This window comes from Martes martes (assembly GCF_963455335.1).
Source record: "Martes martes genome assembly, chromosome: 16".
Lineage (NCBI taxonomy): Eukaryota > Metazoa > Chordata > Mammalia > Carnivora > Mustelidae > Martes > Martes martes.
Window position 1 is genome coordinate 25,014,519 of NC_137904.1, and position 21,172 is coordinate 25,035,690.

The 21,172-nt window shown below is 34.6% G+C and overlaps 1 protein-coding gene across 1 annotated transcript in view; it reads left to right on the forward strand.

Moving 5' to 3' along the window:
* The window catches only part of SUZ12 (SUZ12 polycomb repressive complex 2 subunit), a 41,788-nt gene extending 21,306 nt beyond the window's left edge, over positions 1 to 20,482 (forward strand). The window contains exons 7-16 of the mRNA XM_080825307.1: positions 913 to 1,144; positions 2,078 to 2,171; positions 7,435 to 7,540; positions 11,041 to 11,218; positions 13,258 to 13,349; positions 13,558 to 13,701; positions 14,349 to 14,506; positions 14,897 to 15,095; positions 15,555 to 15,634; positions 18,111 to 20,482. Coding sequence (XP_080681433.1) covers positions 913 to 1,144; positions 2,078 to 2,171; positions 7,435 to 7,540; positions 11,041 to 11,218; positions 13,258 to 13,349; positions 13,558 to 13,701; positions 14,349 to 14,506; positions 14,897 to 15,095; positions 15,555 to 15,634; positions 18,111 to 18,456 — 1,629 coding nt within the window. The 3' untranslated portion in view covers positions 18,457 to 20,482. The remainder of the gene's footprint in view (positions 1 to 912; positions 1,145 to 2,077; positions 2,172 to 7,434; positions 7,541 to 11,040; positions 11,219 to 13,257; positions 13,350 to 13,557; positions 13,702 to 14,348; positions 14,507 to 14,896; positions 15,096 to 15,554; positions 15,635 to 18,110) is intronic.
* The last annotated feature ends 690 nt before the right edge of the window (positions 20,483 to 21,172 follow it).

Here is a 21,172-nt window from a genome sequence, read left to right on the forward strand (position 1 = left end):
ATTAGGAGACAACAGTTTAAGTATATATATTCAAAACTTCAAAGTTAAGAAATACCATTCCTCCCTCCCATGCAATCCCCATATGCATGATAAACAGCGATGTGAACATTCTTGAAGATGCAGGGGAAAAAAATGTGAATACAATTGTAGTGTCCTTTTTGTGTTTCAAAAAATAATAGATGTAAACATTTGCTTAGAAGGATATATACAACCAACTGCTAATATTAGTCATCTCTGGAGTATAGGACCTGGAGGAGGTGGGGGAAACTTAAATATTTCTCTTTTTATACTCTTGTAGAGTAGAATTTTTTGTTAGAATAAGAATGTATTTGGTTTTCAAAAAGAAGCTACTATCTTGTTATAAAGGTCTTTCATATCTTCCAATTTTTCAGCTATTTAAGCATAACTCCAGTTACATAATTTCTACAGAATATTATTCATAAGATGAACAATGTTGCTCCTATTAAGCAACATTTAAATACATGGATTTAATACTTTGTAACATTGACAGTGGTGTTTTTATCATTCTTTTTTCATTTCTAATGGTCCTATCAGTTATTTTGTTAAGATAGAAATTTTAAGGGAAAAGATTATATGAGCTTAACATTTTAAGCTTGGTTTTAATTCCATATGTCTAATTTGAAACTATTTCAGATCACCATCAGCTAAATATTTTATATACTGTATCATTATTTTCATTATATTGGAGAAATCCTCAGTTGTTAATATTTGGGATATAGCTGTTCCAAATTTTCTTTTTGCTTCATCACAATTTTCAGAAGTATGATTAGAATTTTAGCATGCCATTTGGTAATGATGTTTCCTATATCTGTGATTATAAGTCTTATTTTAATTCTTGTAATAATTGCATATGCATAAATAAGTATAATTTCATAATCTTTGCCTTTGCAGGATGTAAGTTGTCCAATAAGGCAAGTTCCTACAGGTAAAAAGCAGGTGCCTTTGAATCCTGATCTCAATCAAACAAAACCTGGAAATTTCCCGTCCCTTGCAGTTTCCAGTAATGAATTTGAACCTAGTAACAGCCATATGGTGAAGTCTTACTCATTGCTATTTAGAGTGACTCGTCCGGGAAGAAGAGAGTTTAATGGAATGATTAATGGAGAAACCAATGAAAATATTGGTAATTTTTATTTTAATAGTTTTATCTTAAACTTTGCTTTCCCAAGAATGAAAATGGTGCAGAAGTAGAAGTAAATTGCATGCATTCTAAAGGCGTGAAATGACCTTTATTTGCAGATATTTTACAGTCTGATGAGATAATTAATTTTACGGTAGATTACCCTGGATTTTAAATGGTTGGCTGTTGTGCTGTACTAGGTATTTAATCTGTAAAATTCTCATTTTTTACATGATGAAACGTATTTCATGTAGTAAAAAAAAATATAGTAAACATTGGATGGAGAAGACTGGTATTTCCCATTAGTCCCTCAGCAAACAAAATAATGAATTCATTCCTACCCCCCACACATGACATTTTATTGTGAAAAATTTCATATGTATATAACTGTCAAAATTTTGAGTTTTATATAGTAAATATTTGTCTACCTACACTTATATTCTGTAATTAAGATTTTATTGTATTTGCTTATCACATATATTCCTCTATCTTCCCAGCTGAATCTGCTTTTGAGGTAATCATTCAACCAGCACATAAGTGCTCGGAATACAAAGATCATTAAAATATTCAGTCCTGTCCTCCAGAAGCTCTCAAAAACTGACCTAGCATGCAGAGATAGATATAAATAATTGTAGCAAAATCATGAGTGGGATAATAGAGGGATATGTGAAATTCAGTGAGAGGCACCTTTGGGGAAATAATCCTTGAGTCTTAAAGTAGCCTTTGAAATTGAAAAGTAACCATAAGTAAGGATTTTTTCTCCTTGCCTAGTAAGGACATACACATATGGTAAACATAAAATTGAAAAGTGTAAGTCTTGACATTGTATCACAAATTAATTGTAATTTGTACCTAATTTAGGATTAGGGACCATATCATAAAAAAATACCTTTGTGTTTGAATATTTGACTCATAAGAAATGTTTGTGAAATTCAGATGTCAATGAAGAACTTCCAGCTAGAAGAAAACGAAATCGTGAAGATGGGGAAAAGACATTTGTTGCACAAATGACAGTATTTGATAAAAACAGGTAATGTTGATGGACACCTGAGGCTCCCATAATGTTCTAGAAATGTTTTTATTCTGAAGGATAATATAGTGGTGGTGTTTTCTTTGCCTTTGTTTCTCTTTATTCCTTTTTTTTTTTTTTTAAGATTTTATTTATTTATTTGACAAAGAGAGACATAGCAAGAGAGGGAACACAAGCAGGGGAAGTGGGAGAGGGAGAAGCAGGCTTCCCACTGAGCAGGGAGCATGATACGGGGTTCGATCCCAGGACTGTGGGATCATGACCTGTGCCAAAGGCAGACGCTCAACGACTGAGCCACCTAGGTGCCTGTTTCTCTTCATTCTTAAAAATGATAAAACAGGGCGCCTGGGTGGCTCAGTTGGTTGAGCAACTGCCTTCGGCTCAGGTCATGATCCTGGACTTCCAGGATCGAGTCCCGCATCGGGCTCCCAGCTCCTTGGGGAGTCTGCTTCTCCCTCTGACCTTCTCCTCTCTCATGCTCTCTCTCACTCATTCTCCCTCAAATAAATAAATAAAATCTTTAAAAAAAAAAGAAAAAGATAAAACAAGTTTGTAAATACTGAATTTTTCTCTTTGTCACATAGAAAACAATAAACATAGATGAGTTGCTATTTGATGGCTCAGTTAAGATTGTTTATTAGGCGTGTCACTTCTGAGTGTCTACTCTTTGTCAGACACTGTTTTAGGCAGTGAAAAGGCATCAACATCCCTGCCTTCATGGGGCTTACCTTCTAGTGGAAGAAACACACCACCACCCAAAAATTATGACAACTCACTATTGGTGAGTGCTGTGAAGAAAAAGAATAAATGGTTGTTTTATAGAGAAAGGTAGGTCTAGGAGAAGGTAGTATTTGAAAGAGACCTGAATGAAGTGGGCCCTGTGTAAATCTTGAGGTTATGTACTTACAAAATTAAGGAAGAAATCTGTGTGTCATCATCGTGTGGCTCTGTGCATTTGGTACAGGGTAGCAGAGAATACCTGAATTTGTCATCATCTTTCCAGTTTTTTTTTCCACTGGAGAGTGAAGCATCTTAATGCTAGTAAAAGAATATCTAGGAGGCAAAGGCAGCGTTCTTTTTTGACAACATCAGAGAATGGAACCTGTAATGTGCTATGAGTTCTTGTTTCTAGCTGCTTGCTGGTAATTAACACAGTTCACTGTTAGGCATAGGGGAAAGTGGCAAGTAAAGCAATTAGTACATTCCTGCTACTCTTTAAAAAGTACTGAGTGTCGCCTATTAGCCACCAGGTAAAGAAAGTTACAAGGCTTTTAATAGGATAGCAAAGATGGCTAGGAATAATGCCATAAATGCTGGCTACTGTATTGCTATATTGTCTTAGAATAAATCACTTAATATTACTATTCAAATATATCACTTTATATTAAACCAAGATAGTGTCTTTTTAAAGTCAGAAATTTGTAGGTTAGAGATTTACATGGGAAATAATAGAAACATGTTTTAGGAAATTGTTGTTATGTCTATGGGAGAAGCAACTAGGACGTGACACTGTGCTTCATTGGTGTTGGTCAGTGTTCTGTTTTAGGCAGCATGGGGATGGGTGTTGTGTTCTTTTTAAAAATTCTTTCTGTCTTACACATGTATTAAGCTATTCCTTGTACATATGAAATACTGCTTTCTATTTAATGAGTAAAGGTACCAAGTAGAAACCATGGGAGAATTTTCCTCCAATTATTTTGAAAATTTCTAAACCATAAAAAAGTCGAACAATGTAGAAAAATCATTAATACCCACATACCCTCACCTAGATTCATCAGTCATTAACATTTTATCACATTTGCTTTATTTGTGAGTGTGTATTTTATTCCTGTGCTTAACCATTTGAAAGTTAGATTGTGGCACTCTACTTCATTCCTCACTCCTAAACATTTCAGTGTATGTATCTCCTAAAAACGAGGACAGTCCTTCATAACCACAATACACCTGTCATACTCAGTAACTTTAACATAACACAACAAATACTATCCCCAGTTGACCACAATAATGCCTCTTGTCCCACCCCTACCCCAAGGGTTGCAATCTGTGGGAAGTTGCCATATCTATTCAGTCTTCTTCTTTTTGGGATAGTTCTCCAACCCTTTGTTTTCTCTTTTCTTTTTGCCTTTTGTGACACTTTTTATTGCTGTTAATTATAATTCGTATATTGCCCTTTTTTTACATTGAAGTATAGTTGACACATGATTGTCCTTTCAGGTGTACAACATAGTGTTTCCAACAATCCACATATTTTGCCGTGCTCACCACAAGTGTAGTCACCATAGAAAGTTATTACAGTATTATTCACTGTGTTCCGTATGTCGTAGTTCTCATCTCTGTGAGCTACTTATTTTATAACTGGGAATTTTCACTTCCTAATCCCCTTCACCTATTTTGCTTATCCCCCACACTCCTTCCCTCTGGCAATTGCTAGTTTATTTTCTGTATTTATGAGTCTGTCTTTCTCTTTTCGTTATTATTTGTGACACTTTTTAATAGACCTTTAGTTTTCCAAAATGTCTATCAGTTTATGATTAGATTCAGGTTAAACATTTTGGGAAGGATACACTGAATGGTGATGTGTTCTCTGTGTACATCACAGATACAGGTAAAATTAGGTTTGATCACTTGGTTAAGGTGGTATTCACAGTATTTCTCCATTGTAATGATATCTTTTCCCTTTAAATTAATTAATACGTCATCTCTGGTAATCTCACTTTCAACTGGGTAAATGTGCATTTTCTCCCCAACAACCTTCTACCCAATAGTGTAGCATCCATCAATGATTCTTGTTTGAAAAAATTTTCCTATGGCAGTTGCCAAAATGTTAAACATTCCATCATTTCTTCCATGTTTACAGACATTTTTTCTATAAAATAGAAGAACATTCCTCAACTCATTTTTTATCGGTATTTTAATCAGTATTTCTTCTTAACCAAATAACAGATGCAATTTTTATTCATTCTGCTTTAATCTACTCATGTTTTTACTCATTTTAATGCTCAAGTTGTCCCAGACTTACTCTGGAGGAGCCCCTCTAAATAGGATCCTATTTGACTTTTTTACTTAACTTTTATTTATTGTTTGTTTTTCCTTATTTTCTGAATAGTAAGATAGCCCAGGCTTACTGTGGAATTGGCCATTTCTTCAGAGTCTTGATTCCTTTTTTTTTTTTTTTTTTTTTTTAGATTCTGTTTATTTTAGAGAGAGCAAGCATGCATGAGTGGGAACGTGGGGAGTGTCAGATGGGGAGGGAGGGAATCTCAAGTAGGCTCTGCTCAGTGCAGAGCCAGACATGGGGTTGGGCTTGATCTCATGACCCTCAAATCATGACCTGAGCCGAAACGAGGAATCAGATGCTTGAGCCAGAAGGGCCCCCCAACATCCTACCCCCCGTTTTTTTAAGTGGTGGGAGCCCAATAACATTAAGTAATCTCTACACCCAGCATGGGGCTTGAACTCAAAACCCCAGGATAAAGAGTTGCATGTTCTTCTGACTGAGCCAGTCAGACACTCCTAGTCTTGATTCCTTTTAATGGAGGAAAAGTATTTACAACCCAAGATCTCAGGAGTTAGATGTGTAAAAAGTTCTTTTTATAATCTCAGAGAAATTAAAGTCTCCTTAAACAATGACTACAATTCAAAAGCCATATAGAAAAAGTATGAAATACAGAGCAAAATTAAAAACTTACTCTGAAAACAAAAGCTAAGTCAAAAATAAAATGACAAGGGAGAATTAATTTCAACTCCTACTATAAATTGATGTCTCATTTCTTTAATATAGTAAGATCATACTCATTAAGAAAAATACCACAGCCTAGTAGAAGAATGAGTAAGAGATAAAATTAAAATGTTTACAAAAAAGGAAAATATATGTGGTTCTTAAACATTTAAAAGTTAAGACATCTGAATATAAAAGTACACTGAGGTGTCATTTTTTCACTTACCAGTTTGGCAGAGATCAAAAAACTGATAAAGCACTGTTGATGAGGCTGTGGGGAAAAAAGGGCCTCCTCATGCACTACAGGTAGGAGAGCAAACTGGATTGTAGCTATCAAATGCACAACTGTAAAACAGTATCATATAGCCATGTAAACGCGTGAGGGAAGCCTCATTTCAGTTTAGAAGTATATGAGTGTATTGTTACCTATACAAATACATAAGAATAGCTTTTTAAAATGTTAAGTTGAATAGCTTTACTGCTATACTGTTGAAGTAGAATAACTCAAGGCTCACAGCGTAAAGACAAAAATTCTTAAGTCTCAAAATCGTTTGGTATTAAGGTCAGACTTAGACTACCCAGATTCATTTGCTAGCTCTGGCTACTTTGTCATCTTAAGGTGAGCTACTTAATCTCTCTGCCTCAGTTTCTTCTTCTGAAAAGTGGAATAATCTACTTCATAGAGTTGGGAAGATTAAATGAAACATGTGAAGTCTTTCAAATAATGCCTGGCACATAGTAAGCACTCAATAAATGTTAGTTGTTACCACCTAACAGAACTATTCCAAGACTGATGAGGAGAAGCCAGATTCTTGTGACATACAATTAATTATTGAGCATGGTTGAAGAATGATGTTTAGGTTGGTAGTGTTACCAGTGTTTAAAGGTATGAAAAAAGTAATGCAAACTGTATGTAAACACACATATATGTACACATACATTAAAACTGTACTGTGAGTATGGGCGTAATTCTTTGATTCAACTGGTATTTCTTTCATTTATTCATCCATGAAATGTTTATTGAGCACCTATATGTGCCAGGTGCCCCCAGGATCTTATAGTTACCAGAGTCATAATCATCAAGTTTATTGGTCATGAATGAAAGTCAAGAATTCTAGTTCAAGTTTTTTCAATAGTCAGAAATGACAGAGGCATAATTCTTAGTGGTTATCTAAGGCAAGTATTATAACACTGTTGTTATCCCATTTCATTAAAGTATAAAGCCTACACTCGTGCTTTATACTTAATGTTTAAAATTTACCAAGTTTCGAGAATTTAGGCATATTATTATATATTAGTACATAATAAGTTATGTCTGAGTAGCTACAGTAATGAAGTAATTCTCTAGTAGTAATAGTTACTAGTGCAAATCATTAAAATTGCTTTTGTCAGGAATGGAGAGTAGGTATATTTCAAAGTTTTGTTGGGTGTGTAAGCTAGTTTATAAATTTAATAAATGCTTTTTAGTGTAAATCTAAATATGTAGAATTTGTGTACTTACAATAATACACAGGTTACTTTAAAGTGTATGTGTTTGTCTAACAGGCGCTTACAGCTTTTAGATGGGGAATATGAAGTAGCCATGCAGGAAATGGAAGAATGTCCAATAAGCAAGAAAAGAGCAACATGGGAGACTATTCTTGATGGGAAGGTATGGACTGCTTAGAAGGCGGAGCACGTTATAGTCATGAACTCCCATTTTTGATTGATGTTTTCTTTCCCAGATGCAAATTCATGTTGGAAGTAAAGAGTCCTTTGTTTTTATACTTTGAAAGATACAAATAAAGATTACCTAGTCAGAGTATTCAATGAAAGGCGCTGACCTTGGAGCCAGACTGCCAGGTTTAGAGCTGTGTGGCATTCTGGCAGATTATTTAAGCTTTTGTGTCTCAGTTTTCTCATCTAGAAAACGAGGCATAGAATTGATGGGTTAAATGAAATAAATATGCTTAGCACCATGCCTGGCATAAAATAAGTGCTCAATAAATGTTAACTACTATTGTACCCGAAACCAGTACTACACTATGTGTTAGCTAACTTGAATTAAAAACAACCACCACCACCACCACCACAACAAACTGTTGTAAATCCTGCTTATCGTAATAGCAGGCAACATAACGATGACCAATAATACATTTGTCAAGAAATCTGCAGAACCGAGATGAATCAAACTTGAAGTAACTTTTCTGAGACTTAAAAGAATAAATATATTTCTTGGGTAGGCAGACGCAACAGAATAATGATGTCATTTATTTCCAATATTAGGTCAGTGTACTAACACAAGCAAAATCCCAGGATTTTTTTAAGCCTTAAAATTAGTTTTCAAGTTAATCTAGGACAACATGTAATAATAGTAAGGAATATTGTGGAAGTTTTCTAAAAACATTTACTTACCAGATAGTAGAACATACTGTTAAGGTAAAAAGGAAAAAAAAACCCCACAAACCTTTAAATTGTATGGTACAGTAAACATAGATGAGTTGGATCACTGAAACATTGTTTTAAAATAGTTTCATGTGCTTTTGGACTTTAGTCTCTGATAAAATTGGTATTAGATCTGTGTGGGAGACACCATTCATTGTGACAGAACTGGTCTCTAGCCATCTGTAAATAAACTTAGACATCATAAATTGCAGACGACTCATAAATGTAAAAATTAGTATTATACAACTTGAAAAAATGTAGGTGAATATTAATATAATTTAATATGAAGAAAGCTTTTATAAGTATGTTGTGAAAGTTAGCATAAAATAATGAAAGTGAATCATTTCTCCACTATGAAAGTGAATCATTTCTCCACTATAAAAATCTAAAGTTAAAAACAAATGATAGGCCAAGGATGAAGTAACATACAAAAAGCTATTATGAATCTGTAATTTTATAAGTCAATAAAAAAAATAGGCAGTCTAATTAGAAAAATGGTTAAAGGACAATCATGCAATTCTTAAGGCGACAAGTATAGATGACTAGCTAGCAAGCTTTCAAAAAGATACTCAACCTTAGTAGTATTCAAAGACATGTAAAAATCAGAGATACTACTTTACTAGTTTGACAAAAAGATTGAGTTTCTAGTGGGAGATGTGAGGACACATAATGCTTCAATGTGAGAATAACTGGGTACAGCCTTACTGGGGGGGTAGACTGGCAACATGGATGACATTTTAATTGTATTTGTAGGCATTAGCAATTAAACCCAGTTTCTCGATTTTGTCACAAGGTTAGGAACTGTTTAACTGAAAAGATGTAACAGATCATGTCAAAAATATTAAAGTAGTGAGAAATTGGAAATACCTGAAATATAAAAAGATTGTCTTTGACAAGATTTCCATGGTATTTAGTTTTTACTGAATATTGTATATATATTCCTACTTTTTCTAAAATTAATGGTTACTTCTAGGTGATGAAATTTTAAACTTTTTTTATGCTTATCTGTGGTGTTTGAATTTCATGCAGGTGTTCATTATGTTTTAAATTTCTTACTTAAAGTTTAAGTTTTTATTCACAAGAAAATATAGGAGTTGTTGGGTTTTCCCAAGAAATTGAAGCACTATGATATGGGCATCCCTTTAAAGTCAAAGCATCTAGATTTGGTTCTTTTTAAAAGCTTTGTGGTATTCTTTTAAATAAATATCCCATAATTTACTAAACCAATGCAATTTTAATGGATAATTCAATTTTATTAACTTTTTTTTTACCTTTTCACAAATGTGAATATACTAGTACATGTATCTTTATGCATTGCAAGTATTTTTATGAGATAAATACCTAGATATGGAGAGACTTACTTTTTCAAAACTGGTTTATAAAAGCACACTTTTATTTCATTACTGTCCAGAATTACAGTTTTAAGAGGATTATTTCTAATCAAGATTTAGGAGTTTAGGCTTGTATGGCAGTAAAATACACAGGTTTCTTTTTTTTTTTTTTTTTAAGATTTTATTTGTTTATTTGAGAGAGAGCACGAGCAGAGGGGAGGGGCAAAGGGAAAGGGAGAAGGAGACGCCCCGCTGAGCAGGGAGTCAGATGCAGGGCTCTATCCCAGGACCCTGGGATCATGACCTGAGCTGAAGGCAGACGCTTAATTGACTGAGCCACCCAGGCGCCCCAATAAACAGCTTTCTGTGGAATAGCATGAAAGCAGTCTTTCAGAAGATTATTTGGTCTTCTAATTGAGAAGTAAAAATTAGAAGGAGGAGAGCAGCTAAGATACTGTAGTAATAAGGTAGTAAGGATCTATACTTGATTACATAAGAGAAACAAAAGAAAAATAGGAGCCAGATGTAATTCTGAAGTTTTTAGGTTAGGGTCACTAGTAGAATGATAATGCTAGGAACAAAACTAATTATACCTGGGACGGAAAGAAAATAGATTCATGTCTAAACATATTTTTAGTTCAGTTCAGGGTGACATTGATGTCATCCAAGTGGCGGTGTCCAAGAGGTAGTTGAGATACACAGTTTTGGAGCTCAAGTATAAAGAATAGAGAATCAATTTGTGATCATCAGTCTAATAAGTATATCTTTAAGGATAGGTGAGAGATTAGGGCAGATGGCTAAATGTTAGCTAGGAATTAAGGAGACCAGAACAGTCATAAGTGATTAGAGGTTGAGGAGGAAAGCCAAGAACCAGAACCCAAAAGGAGAAACCAGAGCAGCTGGCATTGAAGCTGAAGAAGTCAGGGACAATTTCTAATTGCTGTAAGTGTTCAGTTTACAAAAAGAAAGTAGCTGGTCATCTGACAGGTTGCACTCTTGGCAGGCTTTCCTAACAACAGTTTTTTGTTTTTAAAACCATTTTTCATTGATTACCAACATGTAAAAATAGGAAGATTTCCCATGAGGTCTTGGATTTCTGACTTCTTTTGAACAAATTTGAAAATCTGGCTGTACTGGGGTTCGGTTTGCACATGGCAGCAATTCATCCATTGCAGTTAAATGGCTGCCTCTTTGGGCAACCTGAGCTCTCAGGTACTTTAGTCTGTCCTGTGCCATCTGTGTGCTTTACCTGCCTGGCCATCTCTGTAGGCATTTTAGGTTTTCAGATCCATGTTAATTTATCGTAATAGATATCAGGAGGGTTTTTTATTCCTATGATTTCTTTAAATTCATTATGTGGAATCTTCACTCTTTTTTCATATGTTTTCTTTTTTAGAGGCTGCCTCCATTTGAAACATTTTCTCAGGGACCTACGTTGCAGTTCACTCTTCGTTGGACAGGAGAGACCAATGACAAATCTACAGCTCCTATTGCCAAGCCTCTTGCCACTAGAAATTCAGAGAGTCTTCATCAAGAAAACAAGCCTGGTTCAGTTAAACCTACTCAGACTATAGGTAAGAAAACACTGCTGTCAGAGTAGTGCTTTGCAGGGGCACCTGGCTGGCTCAGTTGGAAGAATACACGAAACTCTTGATCTCAGGATTTTGAGTTTGAGCCTCACATTAGGTGTAGAGGTTACCAAGAAATAAATAAAATAATAATGTTTTGCAGAATTAGAACTTGGGTTCAGATTAATTTGTTTGCCATTTGCTCTAATAATTATTCTTTGGGAAATATCAGCAGTTCTTTATGTTTTACGACAGGTGTGTCTGGGAATTTTTTTAAAAAAACTTTAAAAGCGTGATGAAATATATAATGTATATATAACATATATATATATACACGTGTGTGTGTGTGTATGTGTATATATATATGCATATATATATATATATATATATATATATATATATGCGCCATATGTTATATAACACCATCTTTAGATAGCTTCATGTCAATTTAGGACAAGTTTTTCCACCAAATAAATTTCTCTCAAGCTCATGAGAAAAACAGTTGGTTTTCATACCTTTTTAGATTTTGGAACTACAGCTATATAAACGGTTTTGTAACTGAATGCTTTTTATAAATCATGTGAAGATTTGTATATGTTGTAGAACTGAATCAGTATTTCAGAGTGTTTTTACAGTTTTAGGGCTGGAAGAGGATCATCATAACTTGAATTTCACCATGTTACATTTTGTAGGAAATTTTTAGAGGAAAAACACTTAGAAATGGAGTTAACTCTGCTGAGTTAAGGTTCAGGTGCATTGTAGTGTTCTGTCATTTTGTATCTGCCTGATAGGAACACTGCCCTCAATTAAGAGCATCTACGTGTTTTTATTTAACTCTATTTAAAGAAGACAGAAGGCTTAAGACAGCTGTCTTTGACATTGACCACTCATGTCCACTCATTGTGTGTCCGTTACCGTGAGAGTCAAAGGGGTGTAAGAAATGGCCTGTGTCAGGGCAAAGATTTCTCAAGTACATTGTGCTCTGGGCATGTCTTTAAATACTCTGTGGCCAGTCTTAATAAGTAAGTGTTTCAAAGAAACTGAGAAAAAATTTTATACAGAATTGTACATACGAAATGGTTAGTTGTGTCAGAGAAAATAAAAACATTTTATTTTTAAGTCTGTAAAGAAATATACCAAAATTACTAATGGCCATTATCTTTTGGATTTGGGGTGATACTAATACAATCATTTTTAATTTAGTTTTTGTTAAACCAACACTAAATGGATATCTGCTCAGTGTTGTGCACTGAGAATACAAAGATCAATCAAAACCACCTCTGACCTCAGAGTGCTTAAACTATAGTGACTACATATAATTATTTGGAGTTTCTTTCTTTCTTTTTTATTTTTTTAAAGATTTTATTATTTGACAGAGAGAGATCACAGGTAGGCAGAGAGGCAGGCAGAGAGAGAGGAGGAAGCAGGCTCCCTGCCGAGCAGAGAGCCTGATGCGGGACTCAGTCCCAGGACCTTGATTGAGATCATGACCTGAGCCGAAGGCAGAGGCTTAACTCACTGAGCCATCCAGGCGCCCCTGGAGTTACTTTCATAATGGTTTAGAATATAAGAGGTTTTTTTTGGTTTTTGTTCTGTTTTTTTCTTTTTTTTTAAGAGGCCGGTGGGGGTGGTGCTTCTGAGAGAGATGGAGTTCTAAAGGGAAAAAGTGGCTCCTGCCAATAACTTGAGGATGAGAACAAAAACTGTGGTTAAGTGGGCACCTGGGTGGCTCAGATGGTTAAGTGTCCGACTTGGTTTTGGCTCCAGTCATGATCTCAGGGTTGCGAGATCAAGCCCCATATAGGGCTCTGCACTCACCGTGGAGTCTGCTTCAGATTCTTTCTCCCTCTCCCCCTCCTGCTTGTGTGTGTGTGCGTGCACTGTTTCTCTCTCTCTCAGATAAATCTTAAAAAAAAATTTTTTTAAATAGTGTTAAGTACCATAGGTAGAATTCTGTGAAAACTTTAATGTTTAGTTTTACAAGATACGTCATTTCACTTTTTATAGCATGTATTTGCATTAAATATAAAAGTGTATATTTTCAGCTGTTAAAGAATCATTGAATACAGACCTACAAACAAGAAAAGAAAAAGATACTTCAAGTGAAAACCGACAAAAATTAAGAATATTTTATCAGGTAAACATAGCTGGCCCTTTTTTAAGTAATCATGAGATGCCTTTGTTTTGCATGTTACATCTGAAACCTTTTGGCATATTTAAAAGAATGTCTCTAATTTGGTTTTCTTTTTAAATTGTTTTAACTATTTCTAAAGGTGATGTTGAAAGAGTATCTTGAGATGTTTAAGTTGGAGGTTTGTTGTTTTTTGTTTTTTGTTATTTTAAAGTTCCTTTATAACAACAATACAAGACAACAAACGGAAGCAAGAGATGATCTACATTGCCCGTGGTGTACTCTGAACTGCCGCAAACTTTATAGTTTACTCAAGCATCTGAAACTCTGCCACAGCAGATTTATCTTCAATTATGTTGTAAGTAGCTTTTTTTGTTCTTCTTACCAATAATATATAAGACAATCTGACTTTCAAAGACTGTGCTTCTTGGGGTGGCTCAGGTGGTTAAGCATCTGCCTTTGGCTTAGGTTGTGATCCCACGGTTCTCCCTGGGATCAAGCCATGTCAGGCTTCCTGCTTCTCCCTCAGGCCTCCCTCCCCCCACGTTCTTTCTCTCAGTCTCTCTCAAATAAAACCTTTTAAAAATAAAAATAATAAATTGTGCTTCTACACAAAATGCCAAAATCTTTGCATTTGGTAGATTGCTATATGCATGAATTACAGTGATCAGCTTACGTGTATTTGCATAGTGCACCTGTGTTGACTTATATAATCCTCACATTGGCTCTTTGAATTAAGTGGTGATTTCTTTTCTTACTCAAACAAGAAATAATTTGTACAAAGTTACCAAGCCAGTAATTGTCACAACCAGGATTTTAACACAAATCTTCTTGGCTCCAGGTCTTCTGACTTACCTTTCACCATTCTCATGTGTGGCTCATTTTAGTTTTCAAAACATTAAGAGCTACAGGTACTTTTTAATTAATGAAATTAGAGTGATAGATACTTAGGGTAGGGATAATTAATATTTCCTTATTCTCAGCATCTTGGCATTCTTGTTACAGTATCATCCGAAAGGTGCTAGGATAGATGTTTCTATCAACGAGTGTTATGATGGCTCCTATGCCGGAAATCCTCAGGATATTCATCGCCAACCTGGATTTGCTTTTAGTCGCAATGGACCAGTAAAGAGAACACCTATCACACATATTCTTGTGTGTAGGTAGGTAAAAACGTCATACAACAAAACTTACTCTCTGACTTCTGCTGGTGATGGAGACAAAGGAGAGCCAGACAGGGCTACTGTTTAGGGTGGGAATCATTATTTCAGATTATTAACTAAGTGTCTGGGGTGGTATACTGTTTTATAACTCTTTCCAGCCCCTGTAGTGATTTTCTCACTTCCTCCTTAGAACTTTTTCCTGTGTCTTAAATGTTAATGTCACTACTGCTACAGTGCTTAGAGGGATTAAAGAATTCTCCCAGTGGAAGTTACTGTGTGCATGCCTAGGAAGGAACCCGTACCAGAGGAGTGTGCTCTATTTGAGAGGTGTGAAATAGAAAGAATCCTATCCGTGTCACTTAGTGTTACATCGACATTTCTTTTCATCAGACCAAAACGAACAAAAGCAAGCATGTCTGAATTTCTTGAATCTGAAGACGGAGAAGTGGAACAGCAGCGAACGTATAGTAGTGGACACAATCGTCTCTATTTCCATAGTGATACTTGTTTACCTCTCCGTCCACAAGAAATGGAAGTAGATAGTGAAGATGAAAAAGATCCTGAATGGCTAAGAGAAAAAACCATTACAGTGAGTATTACTATTATCACGACTGACCATGATTTTAGAATCTTATGATGAAGTAATTCATGTTTAAAAACTATTAGTTGTTTAATATGAATTAAACTCTTAGTGTGAAGAACTCCTTTCTAGATGAAGGAATTTAGGAATCCACAATTTTTGTAATTGTGTCATTTGAATAGTTAGCAACTGAAGGACATACAGATTTTCTTCTTGTGATTTTGTATCGTCTTTTGGTTTTTTTGAAGTAGGTAACTTATTTATAACTTAGGGTTTCCCTTTTAAAATTACTACTTGAATAAAAGTTTTATTTAACAAATGTTGCCACTTTGCTGTATAAATGATATTAGTTACAAAAATTGTTTTTGATAGTCTCATAATTTTTTTTAGAAATACCAATTTTGTTTTTTCTGTATTTAATAGGTATTTTTCCTTCTTTTTCTTTTTTTCTTTTTTTCTTTTTTTTAGCAAATTGAGGAATTTTCTGATGTTAATGAAGGAGAAAAAGAAGTGATGAAACTGTGGAATCTCCATGTCATGAAACATGGGTAGGGTATTTCTAAATTTAAGTATTCCATTTCCTTTATGCTCCTCTTGCTGCTTCCATTCTGTAAATCGATGTTTTGGAGACTTATTTAAAATTCCACTGGCTTGGGGGCGCCGGGGTGGCTCAGTTGGTTATGCATCCACCACTTGATTTCTGCTAAGGTCATGATCTCAGGGTCGGACTTTGCCCTCAGTGTGAAGCCTGCTTAAGAGTCTCCGTTTCCCCTCTCCTCACACACAAAAAAATAAAAAAATTCCATTAGCTTAGATGCAGTGTGCCCTAAATCTTATCCTAATCCAAAGTATTATAACTGCAGAAAGAAAAATGGTTTTATGTTTAAGAAAGGCGTTAGCTCTAATAGCAGTTCTCATTTTTAATATGTCCCTTTTTTTTTTAATGACCCAATTTTCATTTATTTTATTGCCAGGGAGTAAAAAAAATATTAGGTCCCTTGGTACATACCTGAAAATCCTGAAGATGGGTTATCACACTATTACTACAGTTTTTTAAAATTGCTTAATTCTGGAGAATAAAATATAAATAGCTTTTCTGATTTCTTACCACCATTGCATAGAGGTCAGGGTAGAACAGTACTTATTTCTTGTGCCATTGTGGTTAAAAGTATCTTCCAAAGTGTTACTTTTCCTGCAGATTTGCCTCCTTCCCAGTGTGTGAACTATTTGCCTTTCAATACATATATTTTTCTTCTGCACCTTCATTATTATTATTAGAATCCTCATTTAGGGTTTTCTTCTATAGCATGAGCAGCCAAAATGTTTTTATTTATAATGAAGTAAATGGTAAGGGGCACTTCTGTTTCTTTACTCTTAGGGAGTAAAGAGGAACTGATACATAAATTCCAGCCCAGATGTCTGGGGTGCATGGGCCATAGCCTTTTTTTTTACACTGCCTTAAGCTAAGAATAGTCTTCGCATCTTTAGTGGGTTGGAGAAAAAAAAGAGGAAGACAACAGATCGCATATAGCTTGCAAAACCTAAAATGTTTACTTATCTAGCCTTTTAGAGAAAATGTTTGTCTGGTCCCTGGTGTAGTCATTAAAACAGTCATGAGTAATTTCTGTATTTTGAAACTTAGGTTAAGTCTGTTTTTTTCTTTTGTCCTGATAGGTCAGTTTCAAGATGGAATTTTAGTCCTATTACTTTATTGGGTTCCATTTTCATTCCTTGATCTAACTCTGGTAGCATAACAACTGTTGGGGTTCATGCTATATTAGCATTGTAAAGTGGCTAGTATAGTTGGGTATTTTTACCTGTTGGGTAAACTTTGGATTTTAAAATATCTGCAGGCAGGCCTTATGGACTTTGTTAGACACTGAGTTTTCAGTGGATAACTGAGCAGCCTTTCTCCTATTTGGTTTGATTTGATTTTTTTCAAATTGTATTCATTGTGGGTGCACCTTCCTTGCTTTCTATCAACACAGCCACACTGTTAACCACATTCATTGTGACATCTTCAAATTTTTTTTAATGTGGCTATTTTTCTCTGTTTTATTGAAAAATAATTGGCATACATCACTTTAAGACATACTGTGTAATGGTTTGATTTATATTTACTGTGAAGTGATTATAATAGATTGAGCTAACATCCCTCTTATATAGATACAATAAAAAGAAAAAAGGAAGGAAAACATTTTCTCCTTTTGTTGAGAATTCTTAGTATTTACTCTTTTAACAACTTTCCTGTATATTACACAACAGTGTTAGCTGTTGTCATCATGTTGTACATTATATGCCTAGTACTTGAGCCCTTGAGTATTTGAACACCTCCCGTAATCTCTCCTCCTATTTTCTGCCTCTGGTACCCACAAGTTTGGTCTCTTTTTCTATGAGTTTTGTTACTGTTTTCAGATTTAATTTGTTTTTTTTTTTAGTTATCTCTAATACCCATCATGGGGCTCAAACCTCATGACCCAGAGATCAAGAGTTGCACAACCGAACCAGCCAGGCACCTCTGTTTTTTAGATTCCACATATAAGTGAGATCATACGGTGTTTGTCCTTCTGTCTGGCTTAGTGTAATGCTTTCACAGTCCATCCATGTTGTTACAAATGTGGCATCTTCGTTTCTTTAAAAGTTTTCCATGAAGTGGAAAATGTAGAGAAACACTGCTTCTGAAATAGGAAAGTATGTCAAGGTCAAGAGCGAAACTAAAGGGGATAGATAGTGTGTATGTAGAGAGTTAAGGAAAGTGGTGGCAAGAGAAAAATGCTCTGTACTTTTAATACTGTCATATGCTGTTTCATTAGGACAAACAGAAATGACATCTTTTGAAGTTCTGGTTAAATTAAATCTCTTTAAATTTTTAAAATGGTAAGTCCACTCAGGTCATTGAATCTCAGATTCACTGTAGTTTTACTAATTGTTAAATCATCATTTACTGGTCTATCAGTTACCATGTTGCATTTGACAAAAATGCTTTATATCACTATTGATGCTTGTGTTATTTTTATTGAATAGGTTTATTGCTGACAATCAAATGAATCATGCCTGTATGCTGTTTGTAGAAAACTATGGACAGAAAATAATTAAGAAGAATTTATGTCGAAACTTCATGCTTCATCTAGTCAGCATGCATGACTTTAATCTTATTAGCATAATGTCAATAGATAAAGCTGTAACCAAGCTCCGTGAAATGCAGCAAAAATTAGAAAAAGGAGAATCTGCTTCCCCTGCAAATGAAGAAATCACTGAAGAACAAAATGGGACAGCAAATGGATTTAGTGAAATTAACTCAAAAGAGAAAGCTTTGGAAGCAGATGGTGTCTCAGGGGTTTCAAAACAGAGCAAAAAACAAAAACTCTGAAAAGAAAAAACCTAACCCCGTGTTATGGACAAACACTGAAATTGCATTCTAGGGAATTCAGCCTCTAGGAAGAGTTTTGTTTTCGTTTGTAATCATAGGTTTCAAACAGGCACTGTTAGATGAAGTAAATGATTTCAACAAGGGTATTTGTGTCAGGGCTCGACTTCACTTTGTCATGCAGCATTACATGGATGTCCATTTCATTGATGTCATTACAACACTCGAGTTTGAGCATGAAAAGCAATAGTTCAAAGAAAGTATTTTTAACTTCAATTGTCTTATGAAATACATTGAATTGATAATCTAGAAATTATTTCATATATTTAAATTATAATGGTTTTAGCATTTGTGACTGGCCATTTTTCTACTTCGTAATTGTGAAACCTTTTTTGGGGAGGGAAAATTGGAGTGTGATTCCTTTTTAGAAATTGAAGATTTTTGGAAGTTATGTTGCATTATTATTGCAATCAAACTTTGATCCTTGATTTTGAAATCATTTATCAATTTGGAATGAGAAATTACAACATAAGATCCTTCTTTATAGAAGTTTATTTTACAATTTTAAAATAGCACTTCTTCATCTTATGCCTGTTTGAGAAAATGTCAATTTTTCACATTGTTGACCGTGAAATGTCATGTTGGCTTAAAAGGTTACTGACCATTTTGTTTTTATGTGGATACTTTTACTGCATTGCTCACCCAGTATGTTTTTTTAAACTTGAAAAAATATTGCTGTTTTGGGTTTGTTTTTTGTTTTTTGTTTTTTACTTTTCGATATGGTAATCACATTGAAAAATTCAGCTGTCCACATCTTTTCATTATAAACCAAGGGAAGAATGAGTTTGGGATTTTTAAGATGCCACTTTCGAGGAAGGAAATGTTCTGTAAAAATGAACCAGAAAATCTATAACTTGTTTTTTTTCTTTGCAAGGGATGTCTTTGTAATGTATTTCATGATTAGAATATCCAATACAGATAAGCTGACTTGAATTGTTGTGAGCAGTTTTGCCCTGTGATATATGTGTTTTTATGCACATATTTGCAGTTGGATTTTCTCCAACAGAAAGTGGTTTCACTACTGGCACATTAACAAGCACCAATAGATTTTTATTCCAACTCCAAGCACTGTGGTTGAGTAACATCACCTCAATTTTTTATTATCCTTAAAGATAATTGCATTTTCATATTCTTTATTTATAAAGGATCAATGCTGCTGTAAATACAGGTATTTTTAATTTTTTAATTTCATTCCACCACCATCAGATGCAGTTCCCTATTTTGTTTAATGAAGGGATATATAAGCTTTCTAATGGTGTCTTCAGAAATTTATAAAATGTAAATACTGATTTGATTGGTCTTTTAAGATGTGTTTAACTGTGAGGCTATTTAACTAATAGTGTGGGTGTGATTTGTCATCCAGTATTAAGTTCTTAGTCATTGATTTTTGTGTTAAGAAAAATAGGAAAGAGGGAAACTGCAGCTTTCATTACAGACTCCTTGATTGGTAAGCTCTCTCAGTGATGAGTTACAATAAACTCTGATCATGCCTCTGGATAGTGAATCTCGAGCATTTCTCTCGGGCTTTAATTTGCTAAAGCTGTGCACATATGTAAAAAAAATAGATTATTTTAGGGGAGATGTAGGTGTAGAATTATTGCTTATGTCATTTCTTAAGCAGTTATGCTCTTAATGCTTAAAAGAAGGCTAGCATTGTTTGCACAAAAAGTTGGTGATTCCCTCCCCCAAATAGTAATGAAATTACTTCTGTTGAGTAAACTTTTTATGTCATCTTATAATAAAAGCTGAAAAAATCCCTTTGTTTCTATTTATAAAAAAAAATGCTTTTCTATATGTACCCTTGGTAAGAGATTTTGAAGAAATCATGTAAGATGATAAAGCATTTGAATGGTACAGTAGATGTAAAAAAAAAAATTCAGTTTAAAAGAACGTTTGTTTTTACATTAAATGTTTATTTGAAATCAAATGATTTTGTACATAAAGTTCAATAATATAAAAGCTGTATTCTGTTTTGGTTTTGGTTTTGATTATTATGCATTGTTAATGCGTGTACTAAAATTTTCATTTGGCTAGGATAGTAAGGATCCAGAAAAAGAACACCCAGCAGTCAGAGTTAATAAGAAATTAAGGGGGAAAAAAAATGAACCCAGTGCGAAAATCCTACTTTCAGTTCTAGTAACATCCGTTGCAAATGGCATGTTATTTATCAAAAAACATTTTTATAAGTTCAGAGTAATGTCAGTGTTAGTTAACCTAACAGCTATCCATCTTTGGTTGTGAATTTTTTCTTTTTAATGAAAAATAACTTATCTTGGCCTTCAGAAAGCTCATAGACTGGGATACAAACGAGAATTATAAAGTAAAATGATACAAAAGTTATCTACAACATTCTGTGAGGTTAGTAGTCATTGAAGTTAACTCTGGAAGAGTTAGGGGAAACTTTACAGAGGAGCTGACAGGTGAGTTCTTGCTTTATTTACTAGTAATAGTGTGTCACCTGTACACATGCTGCTCTGTGTTCTTTGAGCTGAGTGCCTCTCTGCTTCTAGTGCTCATTCTAGAGGTTTCTTCTGAGCAGTTGCTTTCTCATTACATTGCAAGGTCCATCTCACTGACCTTTGTACTGCCGAACCGTTTTAGGTGCTCAGATACTTGGTGACATGAACGGAGGGTTTTACAAGCTGTGCTGAGTTTGGAT